Raw genomic sequence first — 14784 nt, 5'->3', positions numbered from 1 at the left:
GCCCCGTCGGGCACAGCTGCACGGGGAGAACCCGCTGCGGTGACCACGAAGCATGAGCAGCCTCAAAGGAGATCACAGGCAGAATACTCTGCCCAGAGGATCCTCCTGCGTACCTGGCCTGTTGCTTTCTCAGCTTTCCTGAAGTTCATCTCCAGGGTCACGGCAAGCCCAGGCACCACGCTCAGTGACCCCCTGCAGCCCTCTGGGTCCCTCATTTGATGCCTGATCACATCACTGGGTGCTCAACAGCCAGAGCGAGCAAACAGATTCAAGGAGAGAAATATCTGGCTCTTTTCAACTCTATTTTTTCAGTTATGGTAGGACTCTTTTTTTTTTTTTTTTTTTTTTTAATGTTGGGAGTTTTTTTGTTGTTGTGTTTTTTTTAAAATTACCTCTTTACTCCGCTCATCCAAGATCTCCACAAATTTTGCAGGAAACCAACCTACAAAGAGTGGACAAACAGGTAAGCCCGACAACGACACTGAGAAACCCCTACACGGACAAGACCAGAGCCCAGCAGAAGCTGAGAATAAATCAGAGTTCATAGGGTCTAACCCAAAGAAGGAAGCAAGCAGCCTCAAAATCAAAAGAATTAAGGCAACGGCAAGGGGAAGCTGATTACAGGACACTGCTCCCAAGCAGCAGAGGTGACATGCACTCAACCATGCTGTGGCAAGAGGATGGAGCCTAAACTTGATGTTTGTAAGAAGTAACCAGGTAGCTGCAACCACTGCTCTCATACCCTGCTTTAGCATTTCTCGTCCCTGACAGATGGCCCGGTAACTGGCAGAGCCTTTGCTGCAAATGTGCTGGAGCAGTTGCTGTAGGCTCTGCATCCAGCACCACTCCCCCCAGTGCAACCCATCCTGCTCTTACCTCTCAGTCCATTCAGCTCTCCCACCCAACAGTGCTCATCCTTCTGGGAAATGATCTGAAAAACAGGGAGTGGGAAACACTGGTTGAAGAGGGCGCAGGGCCAGGAGGGCTACAGCCACCCAGCTGTGCGTGCACAATGAGTGTTTTCTTCTCAACTGTTTTGCCAGTGTACTCTTCTCAAGCGGCCCACAGCCTTCAAGAGCAAAAAGCTACTGCAAACACTACGTTACCCCTGTTCTCCCTGATCTCATATGGGACACCCACAGCTATTGTGCAAATGGACGCTTTTACAGTCTCAGCACAGCTTAGTGTGCAGTGTTAAACCGGGACCCAGGTTGGACCAAACCAATCTTCTGCTCATCTGTATGGCAGCCAGGGAAGGGACTTGGTGGTTGCCTGGGGAATGACCCACAAGACAACGCTCACAGGAACGTATTGCCTCATCCCCGGGTGGCCCCCAGAAACACCAGCTGCTTCCCTTGGACCCCTGACTGGGCTGTGAGCTGATCTCCTCCTTTCTGCCCCTGAAGAAGAGGCAGTGCAGCGTCCCAAACAAGTTGGGTCTGCGTGGTCCTGCCCCGGTCCCCGTCTCACAGGCTGACGCACCGTAATGATGTCATTCTTGCGGAAGCCCAGCTCGTCGTCATCATGGCGCTCAAAGTCCAGGAGTGCCTTGGCTCGGCGGCGGCGGTTGCGGGAACAGGCCACATAGCTCTCGTGGTCCCGCTGGTGGCTCTCCATGCTGTAGTCTGGAGTCAGATCCTAGCGTGCATGTGGATGAAGAGCAAAGAGGAATGAAAAGCAAGAGATGGCTCCCGGCTGACCTGCCAACGCTTGCATGCCCCTGGTTCCCCAGGCAGGCGACAGGCAGACAACCTCCCAGCACAGCCCCACTCCCCCAGGGATCGGTGGCGCAACCCTCATCCTCCACCCATTACACCTGGCACGTTCCTCCTCGAGCCCGCACTCCAGGAGCATTTGGAGAGCCCTGTCCCGTGGCAGACACTCAAAACTCATGCCTGGAGCGCACAGCAGTGTGGATCCAGCTGTTCCCACTCACAATGCTGCAGTTCTTGGGATCCACGCACTGGAAGTGCCGTGCCACCTGGAGAATGGCCTCACGCAGGTCGGCCACCAGCTCCGTCTGCTTGATGTTCTTGGCTTTCAGTGCCTCCAGGTCATCATCCCCTGGGGGAGCCCACGCAGCCAGAGGGAAGGCGAGGAAAGGAAAAGAAGTATGAGGTATTCATTTTTTTTTTGTTAACGTTAGAAACCATTGATTCTACAGAAATCAAAAAAGCCTGACATTAGAAGTGCCTACACTAAGGCAGGTACTTACTGCCAATCTATTCAATAATGTAAATAACCGACACCAATTTGACCGTCTCAGATTTTAAGGAGCTGGTATTTCAAAGCACATACGGAACTGAAATATCTCATCTTTGATCTGTCTGGACAATTTAATATACCAAGGTACTGCGTACTACTTTAGAGAAGTATTTATGCAGTGTATAGACAGATGAATGGTGGGACACAAAACTAGGGAACTTTCAAAAATTCTCTTCAACTGAAATTCTCTTGAAAGGGAAACGGCTTTTGGTTGAACTACTTCTGATTTTTGCACACCTCACAGGCTGAGAGCATATTCTTCACCGAGTCTTGAGAAAGACTTAAAAAACCAAGACAGACCACTTTTCCATGTCAGTCTAGAAGTCAGAGCCACAAAATAAAAGCTGCCACCTACTTAAGAACTCGACCTCCCTAAGAGCCACATTTCAAAGGTTTTTGGGTGTATAGAAATGATCATAAGTACAAAGTAAAACTTACCAAAGCATCTTTCAACTGTTACTAATTCCCACAGGAGTTCTGCCAGCCTAACTCTATTAATTTATGCAGAAAGATACCTAAGTGGGATGGATTCCTTAGATAATTAATGTATCTGAATGCCTTAAAAATTGGGTATATGATGTTTGGGAACAATGAACTGTTTCCTTCTTTTTCTAAAAAAAAAAAGATCAGTTTGTTTTAAATTCAAAGTGTAGTTTCATACATCTATTTTGGCTCTCTTTCTAGTACACTGAAGATGTGGTAGCTTGACTAACAAAATCAACATTTAAAACAATATGTTTTTCACTGAAGATGTGGTAGCTTGACTAACAAAATCAACATTTAAAACAATATGTTTTTCACTGAACTCCAGTTTTTATACAAACACAGCTTTTATGAAAGACCCAAGTAAACCACTGGCTAGCAAATTAGTACTCTGCTTATCTTCTAACAGCATTATAGAAACCAATATGAATAAAGCGTGGCCCATACACAGGAAACTTCTGCTTATTGAAAAGTGATTAACAGTATCTTTTAATCATAGTGATCCTAATTAAAAAGACCAAAACTTTAAGAACATAGAAGCAAAAATTTGATTTAAAATTATTTTTATAATTGCTTTTTATTTGCTAAATTAAATGATTAGTGAATCAGACGCACAGAGCTTAAGAGAAAACTGAACTTTGCTTCTGGACTAGAAAAATTGTAGGGCATACTTACTACCAGTCCAGGCAATGAAAATTAACAAAACCTCCTCCTCAGTGGCCAGGGGTGGGAAACAGAGCACGTAAGAAGTCTCACTACAGATTCAGAGGTACAGAGATTGTAAATAGATAGGTGATCACACAGACGGCGGGGATTCCCAGAAAATTCATGTTGCTAAAACAGAATGTGACTAAAGAAGGAACTACTCAACCACAGCCACAGTAGCCCTGTGGGCTGCCCTCATTTACACAGATCACTGATTCTTTCTGTCATCATTCAGTCCCTTCTGGCCAAAACACCGTGCTCCTCCCTCTGTACTCGGATCAGTCCTGCCCAAACACAAGCAGGAGATATGGGAAGCAAGTTCCACACCCTCTCACCTTAGAATATACACGATGCAGAGGAAAGCAGCTGGGGTTTCCACCAGAGTCACCTCACTGCGCCCAACGTGTCTGCACGTACGTTTCCAAAACAGGAAACCAGTGCCAGATCGGCCACGTGTGCGTAGGCTCTATTTTGAGCCTAGAAAGGCTGACTAGCTGCACAGTTCTGCCGAGGAGGACTAGCGAACTTGTGGAATTTCCTTGTTGTGATGCCCATCCAACAGGAAAAGGGCAACACGCACATCTTCTTCTCTGCCAAACTAGCTTTGGCTGTTTCTTATCTCTATTCCTTCATTAGAAATCTGGTCCAACTCCTTGAATCTCAGCTGGAGAAAGCCCTGGCTGACCTGATCTGGCATGAGCAAGAGTCTGGCTTTGAGCAGGAGTGGTTGGAATACAGACATCTAGGGGGCCCTTCCAAACAGCGCTCCTGCGATTCTACAACTTCTGTCCAAGTCACTACTAAATCTGCATTCACTCTAAGGAAGAAGAATTAAGTTCTGGGTAAGTTCTTGACAGCACCAAGCTGTGTGGTGCAGTTGACGTGCTGGAGGGCAGCGCTGCCATCCAGAGGGACCTTGACAGGCTTGAGAGTTGGGCCCACGCAAACCTCATGAAGTTCAACAAGGCCAAGTGCAAGGTCCTGCACATGGGCCAGGATAATTCCAAGCATGGATACAAGCTGGGTAAAGAGTGGATTGAGAGCAGACCTGTGGAGGAGGACTTGGGGGTATTAGTGGATGGAAAACCGAGTACGAGCCAGAAACGTGTGCTCGCAGCCCAGAAAGCCAACTATATCCTGGGCTGCACCAAGAGAAGTGTGACCAGCAGGTCGAGAGAAGTGATTCTCTCTCTCTGCTCTCGTGAGACCCCACCTGCAGTGCTGTGTCCAGCTCTCGGGCCCCCAGGGTAAGAAAGACATGGACCTGTTGGAGCGAGTCCAGAGGAGGGCCATGAAGATGACTGGAGGGCTGGAGAACCTCCCCTATGATGACAGGCTGAGAGAGCTGGAGTTGTTCAGCCTGGAGAAGAGACGGCTCCGGAGAGACCTGAGAGAGGCCTTCCAGTGCTTAAAGGGGGCTACAGGGAACATGGGGAAAGACTCTTTATCAGAGAGTGTAGTGATAGAACAAGGGGTAATGGTTTTAAACTGAAAGAGGGCAGATTTAGGTTAGATATAAGGAAGAGCTGCTTTACTGTGAGAGTAGTGAGGCACCGGCACAGATTGCCCAGAGCAGCTGTGGCTGCCCCCTCCCTGGAAGGGTTCAAGGCCAGGTTGGACGGGGCTGGGAGCCCCCTGGGCTGGGGGAAGGGGGCCCTGCCCGGGGCAGGGGGGTTGGGACTAGATGGTCTTTAAGGTCTTTTCCAACCCAAACCGTTCTATGATTCTCCCTCCCACCCAGACAAGGTCTATGTACCAGCTCTACACAGTAATTATCACAGGCAGCAGACCTTACAGTTAAGGCTGTCTGACAGTTCCCAGTATAAGGTGAATTTATCACATCCAAGCTTTCCTTCCCCTTGCTTGGGCTGATGTTGTCCACTCTGGTGGTCTGCTGCAGGATGATAACTTCTCTATTTTAACCAATGTTTTAATTACTAAGAATATTAGGTAAAAACCATGACAGTGACTACAGAAACCGCACTAAAATGAGAAAACACTATCAATCATCTCTGTTCTACTATTGGTATATTTTGAATCACGAACTTACAAATTTTATCTTTGTGTGTGGGTATAACTTGCTATTGCTTTCATAAAGCTACTCAAACTTGGTCAAGGAGACTGAGACACAAGGAAGATGCATTTGGCAGCCAAATTCCCTGCTGGTTCAGTCTGTACTGACTGTATGACATTACATACAGGAGGTCTGAGTTTAGGTTGCACAAGCAACTTTACCACATCTCTTCACTTCTGCATGCTTGACTTTACAGATTCACTGGTCGTCTACCGTAACTTTTATACGTAATGATGTATGTGCTTGTAGCAAGCCTGTGTCAATATATCAGCTTCCTGGAGAACATCAGAAAAACTCTTCTCTGAAAAGACCAGTAAAACCCAGTTTTAAATTTATTCATGCCATTTCAACCACAACAGGAACACTACTTGAACCCTGTAAATTCAGTATGTTATCTTCCTCCGGAAAAACAATTTCTGTGGTGAGATGTGGCAATTTCAAGAAAGCTAACCAGTTGCAAGGAAGGTGATGACAGTGAGGCTTACAATAGAAAGGGCTATTATGGAGTTACAGAAGCAAGTTACTGTTAAACCCATGCAGAACATATTATGAACTTTTTCTGAAGAAAATTAAGACTCAAAAGTGTTCACAACATCGAACTCTCAAAGTGAGGGGGAACACCAGAGTTGTTTGCATTTATAAATTTTAATGAGTGACACGCTGGACCCTACTACCCTGTCTCAGGTCTTCAGAGATGTTCCTGAACTGAGCAGAGTAAGATCAGGAGAGTACACCATTTAGCCCCTGAACTGCATATGGTCTGCCAGAGAACGTGTCTGATCTGTTGGTCATTGCAAGGACATTACAGCTGGCCTGAGCTACAGCCCACGGTTAGTCAGCACTTCAGGACTAACCATCTAACCTAAAATTTACTTTCTGAGCTCAGACCAAAGCAAGCAAGTAGAAAACTGCACTTCTTCCCTCTCATCCTTCAGTTCTGGTTCCCCTCTCTCCTCTTCCTCTGTCCCAGTGTTTCCCTGCTTTGCTCACTTCCCCTCCCTCCTAGGCTGCTACATCCACCAGCACCACACGAAAGGCACAGGATTGTCCTTACCAAAAAGCAGAGAGGTGATGCCAGATTTCCTGCGCTGAGTCCTGCGCCGCACAATCTGAGGGAGAGGGAAGAGAGAGAACAAAGTGCACGCATTAGGACAGATTTCAGGAATAAAATAAAGCAATTCTCCACACAGGTCAGCTCTGGGCAAGGGGTCCTGACAGCTACCACTGGAAGGGGCAGGCAAGTGAACTGGCAATTTTAGACAGCAGTTGCTCTAGTTCTAAGGCAATGAATCAGCTCTACTGCTTGATCTGCTCCATGTGCAACAGGTTATTTATAGCTCAATTATTACGAAAGCATAACTGAAGTTCAAGAATCAACCACGGTTCGAGTGAATAATTCTAGTTCTAATTCTACTCATTGCCAAAAGCAGTTCTACATGTAATTACGTATACGTTTCTAAGTGAATGCCTATTACATTTTAGAATTTCAGGAGTGTCTTGTGATTAGCACACAGATGAGCATCAAAAATATCTCTTCCACGCAGGCTGGACAAACAGGAGCTATTACATCTGCAACTGCAGACTGCAGTCCAAGATTAAACACAGGTGCATTTTTTATTCAGTGTCTCAAAGGCTGCTGCTGTTTTCTGACTCTACCTTCCAGAGTTATTTTAGTGTATCAGTTTCTTACTAATGGATTAACTCCAGTTCCTACGCTGCATGTTCCACGCAAATTCCACCAAAAGCATATGTTGTTTCTTTCAGTTTCCATTAATAAAATGCATCACTTTCCATCATAACTCTCATTAATGATAATTACAGTCAATGTCAATATCCCTTTCACCTGGGATTTATCAACCAGGACAGATCTGGCAGTATTTCATAAGTGCAGACCTCCCCCTCACTTCCCAATACCTTTTCTTCACTGGATGACACAGTCATCCTGGAGCCCAAATCCCCGCAGACAGGAGGACCTCTTGCTCACAAAGAGCAATTGGGAGGGACCACATAAGGGAATGGTAAAAACGGAGCAGCAGAGGCAGATGGGACTCTGTGCACTCACTTTGGATAAACTGTTGACAGTGGTGCTGGAGTTGAGCAGCTGCCCTTGGTCAGCAATGAGGTAGGCCAAGTGTTTGCGACGCTGGGTCTCCACCGCCACATCTGTCAGCGAGCCAGCCACACGCATGGCCTCCCGCAGCAACACGTCTGCATCTGCAATCTGACTTGGGATGTCCGAGAGCGTGTTGAAGATTGACGCAGAGTTCTCAGACTGGATTAGCTCATCCTCCTGCAACGATGCAGTCATTTTGCCACACAGAACAGTGAGCACGACAGCTATGCTCTTGGGGCTGCTAGATGCAATTTTGCTTTCAGTGTACAGCCTGGGCCAGAAACAATGCAGGTACAACTAGATAATTCCATAAAAAAAAATCAGTAGGAATAGTCCAAGCTACCTATGGGAGGGGAACAGCATCTTTTACTGCTCTACTGCACTGAGATCTGCCCTCAAAATTCTAGCTGGCATGTTTTTGAATCACAACATCCGTCACTGAACTGAAGTCAAATCAGCAAGGAAAAACAAAACAAGCTATTCTGCACCTATGGCCAGGGCTGGGTACAGCAGGGATCTTGCTGGGGACAAGGGAATGGAAGCTGCTCAGTCTCACAGACTATAGAGTGCCTACTGTGTCAAACTATGCTCCACGTTCCCCTTACTCCCAGCAGGCTCACCCTTGCCCTTCACATAGCAAGCTGAACCACAAAATTATTTTTTGCATAAAAAGGAAAACGTCAGCCAGCTAAATGTAAGTCAGCCAAGTGAAAAGTAGTCAGGACAATGCTAATCTCTTGGAGCACTCAACAGTGCCATCAGAAGCTTCCCACATGACCACAACCTCAGCTTTATATCTCTGCTCAGAGATGGTGCAAAATCAAGAAGTATCTTGATTTAGGTAAGATGTACCCTCAGGGTGGGATCTAGACTGAATAGAGGAGGGCAGCTGATGGAGTCTAATTAGGAGAGAAAAAATGAGGGAAACAGCAATTCCTGAATCCTGTGAAGTGCCTTGGAAGTTATTCCCAGCCCCCAGTTCTGAAGAAGGCAGGAAATTCTCTTCCCGAGCACATTCCCAAAACACACTCAGAAAGTAGATACAAAAACTTCTTGCCCCTAAAGCTCAGAATTAAACACCAAACTACTGTAAAGGAAGAAGCAGAGGTGGGAATTACCTTCATACTGAGCATTCCCAAAGTGAGCTGGAACAGCACCAGAGAGCCCTGGTAGAAGAAGAGGTCCCAAATTCGTAGCAGCAGCTTGATGTGGACAACACTAGCAAAAGAGGTGAGGAACCAGTGCAAGGTGATCAAGGAGAGCTCTGTGAGTAAAGATACAGAAAAGAAACATGACAAGGGAAGTCAGCCAAGCAGTGAAGATGGACTCTCCTAAGGCCTCCCATCTTGAAGATGACCATGCACTGCCTCCAGGGCCAGGAGGTTTGCTCCTAGCTCTGCTGCTCTCCCCTTGGTGAAACAACAGCAATAATTTTTGTCTGCGTGTCACGCTGGCAAGAAAAGCTATGGTTTCTAGGGCACACTTTTACCAATGTCGTGCTCCTGGAGCAGCTTGTCCAGGCGAGGCAAGTACTGCACGATGAGCTGTCGCAGGACACGCTGGTCAGTCTGCACACCCATCAGGGTCGTGCTGAAGTAGGAGGCAGGAACCAGTTCCTCGATGATAGCACACATCATCCAGAAGGCATCCTCCTCCTCTAAGAAGAGCAGCAGAGAGGCAGCCACCTAGGATTTTGGAGAAAGAAGAACTTGACGTCCTAAGAGGAGCAGAACTCTTTCCCTTTCTCCATGGAGAGATGGACCAGTGTCTAGGTGACTAACATTCCTTCCTCCACTGCAGCTCTCCTGCAATCTCCTAATGAAGTGATTTCTCCCCAGTGTAATGCCTGTCCCTTCCCAATAGGAGGACTGAATTATTCCACATCTTTGGACAAGCGGTATAGTCTGCTCTCCCTTCCCTAGGAAAAATGCTCAGTGTGGAAGGCATTCCCCTTCAGCACATCTGGAGGCCAGTGTCTGGCAGCACTGCCTCAGGTCACTTGCCCCAGCATAGCCACCACAGACAAAATGATCCCTATCGTAAAGACACTCTGAAAGCAGGTTACCATGCCGGTGCCCTGGCAATATCCAATATCTGGGTAGAGCCAGGCAAGTCCCCGTAGTATCCTGCGTAGCCGTGGCACCCCAATACTGTTCATGTTGGAGAAGCAGGCGTTGCTGGGCATCGTGCGGAGCAAGTCCTTTTCAATCTGTGAGACAGCCATAAGCAAGGACAGGGTCAGCTAACAGCATCTGGACAACTGCCTTCTGCTCTCTGCATTTCCCCAGGGCCTCCTGCCTCAGGGAACTCTGCTTCCCCACATTCATGCATAAGTCCATAGGCACCAAAGAAGATGGTCCTGCCCAAGCACCTGGGGTCAGTTTAACAGCCTTCACTGACAGGTGGAAAAATGCCAGCGCAGATGGTGACTTGGTGTCTCCCAAGAAATACTAAACTCAGTCCCTAGCATCACCACTGAGGATAGCAGGCATGCTGGTTGGGAATTTCATCTCCTTGGATTTCAAGCAAGGCCTCCCAACAAAGACATCCCAGAAAGAAACCAACAACTTGACTGCATCTGTGACAGGGGACTTGGAGGTGAACAGCCCAGAGATCTCCCTGGGGCAGTGCTGTTCCTCCTTCCAACCATTTTGAACACAGCTTCTTAGTGAGAAGTGAACAGTGCAGAGACATTTTTTTTTGCTGTCGCCTTTGCCTCCTCCCACAAAATGAGAGGTCAGAGGAGGAGGGAAAACACCCTCTAGCAGTCTTGTTGGTGTTCACAGACTTCGTATTTGCAGGAACAAAGACAGTCTCTGGAAGCAGCTGACACTACCCCAACAGAGGTGCATCTGTCAGCCTTTCACCCCCTCACTTCCCTCAATGAATATCAGGGTGTTTGCTGAGATGTACCTGCAGCACTGTTTCCTAGCCTGCAAGCAGCATGGGTCCACAACCCCTTTCCTGCTGTCCTAGGAAGGAGGGGAGCTGCACAGTTGCTATTCCAACAAAACAAAGGAGAAATATGCCCAACAGGATTAAACTCTAGCGGGATTCAACCACACATGTCCTCTCAACTGTCCCTGCTGCAGGTGTTAGGCAGACACCCCTTCCTCCTCACGCAGCAAATCTTGCCCTTTTCCCCACTCCCCTGTGCCCAGTCAGCACTAGGCAGTAAATCCCACCTGTTTGGCAGCAATGGTTTCATCATTAGAGCTGTTTTTCACAATATCCCGATACGACATTTCCGAATTCCTCTTCTTTTGCAGGGCCCCTGACAGGCGCATCCACAGCTGGGGGAGAGGGTGAACAGAGATATCAAGAATCACTAAAATAGACACAGAAAGCCATAATCCGGCACCCTCTCAACCAAAAGAAAGTAGTCTTGCTCCACTCTCCCTTACTCCAGGCAAGAGAGCCTGCCCAGAACAACAGCACTCTCACCTGTGGTCTCATGCTGTGCGGGATGCCGGCTAGCACCAGGGAGCGCAGCTTGTCTGAATGTGGTAGGGTGACCTCAATTTTGTCCCAGGTGAGGTCGCCCACGTCATGGTTGTGTGTGAATTCCAGGTGAGCCTGCCACTTGAGCCTCTGCTGTGGCTCCTCTGTCAGCGGGACCCCCAGAAGCTTGCTGCAGTTTGGCTCAGCACCATCTGCCTCAGCAAAGGGAGGAGAATGAGATGGAGACAAGTGAGAGAGGGAACACGAAAGGGAACAAACATAGGGCTGGGTGAGGAGTAGGAAGGCCATCTGAAGAAAGCGTGTTAAAAACATTCATGTCTTCCAGCCAGAGCATGGAAGGGCAGACCTTGGTTTCTAACTGTCTTCTCCATGCAGCAAATTTTACGCTCATAAGCAAAAGGCACTGGTGCCTTGAGAACTAAGAAGCTGTCAGCAGGCTTCTAGTCTCTACTTACTCATGATTTAGAGCAGAATGTGGCTGGAATTAAACAGGACCCTGGCAGCAGTCATCCTGCTGGGTTTTGTAAGGATCTGTAAATCAGGATGACAAAAGCATAGCAAGCCTCCGAGGTGGAAAGCAGAAACTGTATGCTCATGCAACTAATGAGGTGCATTAACTCTGGGGATATTTAATCACCAAAAAAGCTTTAATAAGGACACTTCCAAATTCAGAATGAGAGAGCACCTTAATCTGAGGCTGGCTTTCTAAAATAGATACTTTAGCACAAGTACAGGCCTGATGTAAGGCACTCTGTCCTTCATCATATAACACATCCCAACAATGCAGTCCAGATCTTTCTGCTAATTTTATAATGCACAAGTATATCAAATGTTCTGGCTGAAGAAAATTGCTGTGTTCTGTCCTCATCTCCCGGTCACTGCTTCAAAGAGGATCCTCTATGACTCAAGGTGCCTCAGGGCACACACGCAAATAACTTCTGCCCTTGCACTGCACAGCCAGAGCCCTGGAAACATCCTCTCAGAGTGCATAAACCAGTTCCTACATCCCCCACTCCTTTCTCTTCCTCTTTGCAAAGGCAGCCAGCTGTTGCAGTTCAATGCCCAGCTGCAATAGCTCTCCACACCTCCTTCTATTTTGTTGCTTGCCTCTATATCTCGCAGAAAAACTACGATGTGGGTTTTGCCACTACGATTTGTCCTACACTTTGCCAAGCTGCTGGCATGGGTAGAACACATACTTCTGCCACTCACCTTGGTCACGAGTTTTTTAACAGACAGCATGTGTCACTGCGCCTGCTATCAGTGCTTACAGTGCTGCTGAACATGACAGAGACCCCACTGTGAACTGGGAAAGTTGCCCTTTCCCAGCATGCAGCTGCCAGTGGAAATGGTAACCTCCTCTCAACTTCTCCCTCTCTTACCCACGGCACAAGCATAAGGGGATGGAAGTGACTCTGCTGCATAGTCTATGCTCCAGATTCCCCTAGGGCCAGCATGTCTAATGCACTTGATTACAATGTAGGATGCTGAAAAGATGATGACAGGTGGGTAGATGAGACCTAGCACAGAGTGGTTGCAAAATCACCCTGCCGTACTCAGAAGCATGGGAAGGGCTGGATGCAGGACATGATGGGAGGGGGAGAGATGGGACTGCCTTTACCTTCCTTATCAACTCGGAAACCGAATTCATCGTAGTGGAACTCTGGCTGCTCAATGGATTCTTCTTTCTGGAAGACATGAGGAAAGAGAGCAGACACTTTAACCAGTTTAGCACTGAACAACTGAACAGAGACATGTGAATGTTGCCCCATCCCACCACTGTCCGCAGTGTGCTCTCAGAGCAATTGGACTCCCTGCCCTTTTATTTTTAAGGCCTCTTGCAACAATTCCCAGCTGGGGAGGTGTTGCACGTCATTCCCATTTTGACGTTTCTATGGAAGTTGTAAAGCCTTGCCTTCACACCTGCACAGATTTTCCCAGCAATCCTTTTTCCAGCAGGGACTTGATCTTATCAAGATCAGAACTTCCCACCTGGAGGGGCACACAGCCCTCCTCATGGACTGAGGAACCCACACACACCAGCTAAAGTGGTCTTTACTGTCTGCATCTCTAATACAAAGCAGTTCTCTGTTACCTCTGCACACACACTGCGAACTGAGTTCCCTGTGTTGCTCCACACCCTGCCTGTTACTTTTCAGATTTTCTCTGAAAGACAGCAGGCAAAACTGGAATTTGCCCTGTGAAGCAAACCCAAATTATAAGACAAAGGAAATTAAGGTACATGACCCAAATCTCAACTTTCCTCATCTATGCTTGTGGTTGGCATTGGATGATACACACTGGACGTTACAACCAGACTTTTTTAAGGAGTGAAGATCTACAGATACCCCCCCTTTCCTGCAAGCCCGCCTGCCCCTCCAGTGGGGTCTCTCACAAGCATTGCCCCCAGGCAGCACCCAAGAAGCATGATTCTCACGTAGCTCCACAATAACCTTTAAACTGCTTCACTGGGCTCAACTGCCTTCAGCAAACACTGCGGGTGAGTTACAAAATTCCATGGCTGCTTCCTTCCTTCCTGCTCTGCCCACCTGGTGACAAGTCTTGAGGCTAGCATTTCCTGCCCTGAACAAGCCATCCAGAGGAGCTTGATGATGACAGAGACTCCCTGAGGGTGTCAACATTTTTACAGTGGAGCAATAGTTGCAAAACACCAGGGCAATAATTCATACAAGTTTCTTTGTGCTCTGCAAGATCCTCTTGCAAGACCCAGGATGCAGCCGCAAAACACATGAAGTATCAAACAAGCACCCAAAACTGAACCACTGGAGGAAAAGTGCACCTCTCCCTCCTTCTCCCTGCAGCTTTCAGACACCACCAGGAATCACCAGTGTGCCTTTACTTCTGTGCAGAGCCAGAGAATACCGCCTCCCTGCCCCACACTGTACCTGTGTGTATTTTGCCAGGATCTCCTGAGGCCAAATGCTGGGAGTGAGTGCTGAGAAGGGACCCCCAGCAGAGGGAGTGTGATGACCTAAACAGAAAGAGATCAACATATAACTGAAATCCAGTGAAAACTTGGAAGGACTCCCTTGGAAGACACACACTTGGTACAGGCTGTTCCAGCAAGAGCAGGACGCACTCAAGCAGTTTGTCACTATTGCTACTCTAGACATTGAGACAGCTCCCACTTCACCAATGAGGCAAGTAATTTCAGATGGTTTTGTCCCTTATTACTGAGCAAAAGAAGCAGAAAGGCCAAATGGAGTTCCCTCTAAGAAAGGGACTTTTAGGGAAGAGAAATAGTTCCATGGCACCACGTGATCTTTCTTCTGCTTGGAAAAGCTGTGCGATCAGTGTCAAGCCAGGGAAAACATTACCAAGAACCCCTAAATTATTATGGAGAAGTAAATGCCTCCTGCAGAGGCACTGACCCCAACACCAAGAGCACTCCAGATGCTCAACGGCTCCCTTTGCTCCAGAAAGGCTGGGATATGTCCAGACCATGTTCAGAGAGCTGCAGCAGTGAAAGTATGCTTATCATCTTGGTCTTTTGTGCTCAAGATAAGCACCTTTCCAGTCTCAGGTAGTGTCCCACTGAACGGCTTCCCTTGGAATAAAAGCAGACATCAAGTTTTGCAATTGAATCAGACAAGCATGTCCCACGTCTTCCACTGTGCACATCACCAAGACAAAGGTTTACTTGGCTTTGAAGTATAGTCTC

At 47.6% G+C, this 14784-nt stretch overlaps 1 protein-coding gene across 3 annotated transcripts in view; it reads right to left on the bottom strand.

The window, feature by feature from the left end:
• The window catches only part of SGSM3 (small G protein signaling modulator 3), a 31765-nt gene that overhangs the window by 6011 nt on the left and 10970 nt on the right, over positions 1–14784 (bottom strand). For all 3 annotated transcript variants that reach the window (XM_042793264.1, XM_042793263.1, XM_042793265.1), the window contains 13 exons: positions 14009–14094; positions 12724–12790; positions 11085–11293; positions 10826–10933; positions 9706–9849; positions 9130–9325; positions 8759–8904; positions 7590–7817; positions 6582–6636; positions 1937–2064; positions 1483–1638; positions 877–931; positions 393–442 (listed from right to left, as the gene is read on the bottom strand). In XM_042793264.1, the coding sequence (XP_042649198.1) occupies positions 393–442; positions 877–931; positions 1483–1638; positions 1937–2064; positions 6582–6636; positions 7590–7817; positions 8759–8904; positions 9130–9325; positions 9706–9849; positions 10826–10933; positions 11085–11293; positions 12724–12790; positions 14009–14094 (1628 nt within the window). The remainder of the gene's footprint in view (positions 1–392; positions 443–876; positions 932–1482; positions 1639–1936; positions 2065–6581; positions 6637–7589; positions 7818–8758; positions 8905–9129; positions 9326–9705; positions 9850–10825; positions 10934–11084; positions 11294–12723; positions 12791–14008; positions 14095–14784) is intronic.

The sequence above is a fragment of the Tyto alba genome, unplaced genomic scaffold, assembly GCF_018691265.1.
Source record: "Tyto alba isolate M040663 unplaced genomic scaffold, T.alba_DEE_v4.0 Super-Scaffold_2, whole genome shotgun sequence".
Taxonomy (NCBI): Eukaryota; Metazoa; Chordata; class Aves; order Strigiformes; family Tytonidae; genus Tyto; species Tyto alba.
The sequence above is the reverse complement of the archived record's forward strand: the minus strand, read 5'-3'. Positions and strand labels throughout refer to the sequence as shown.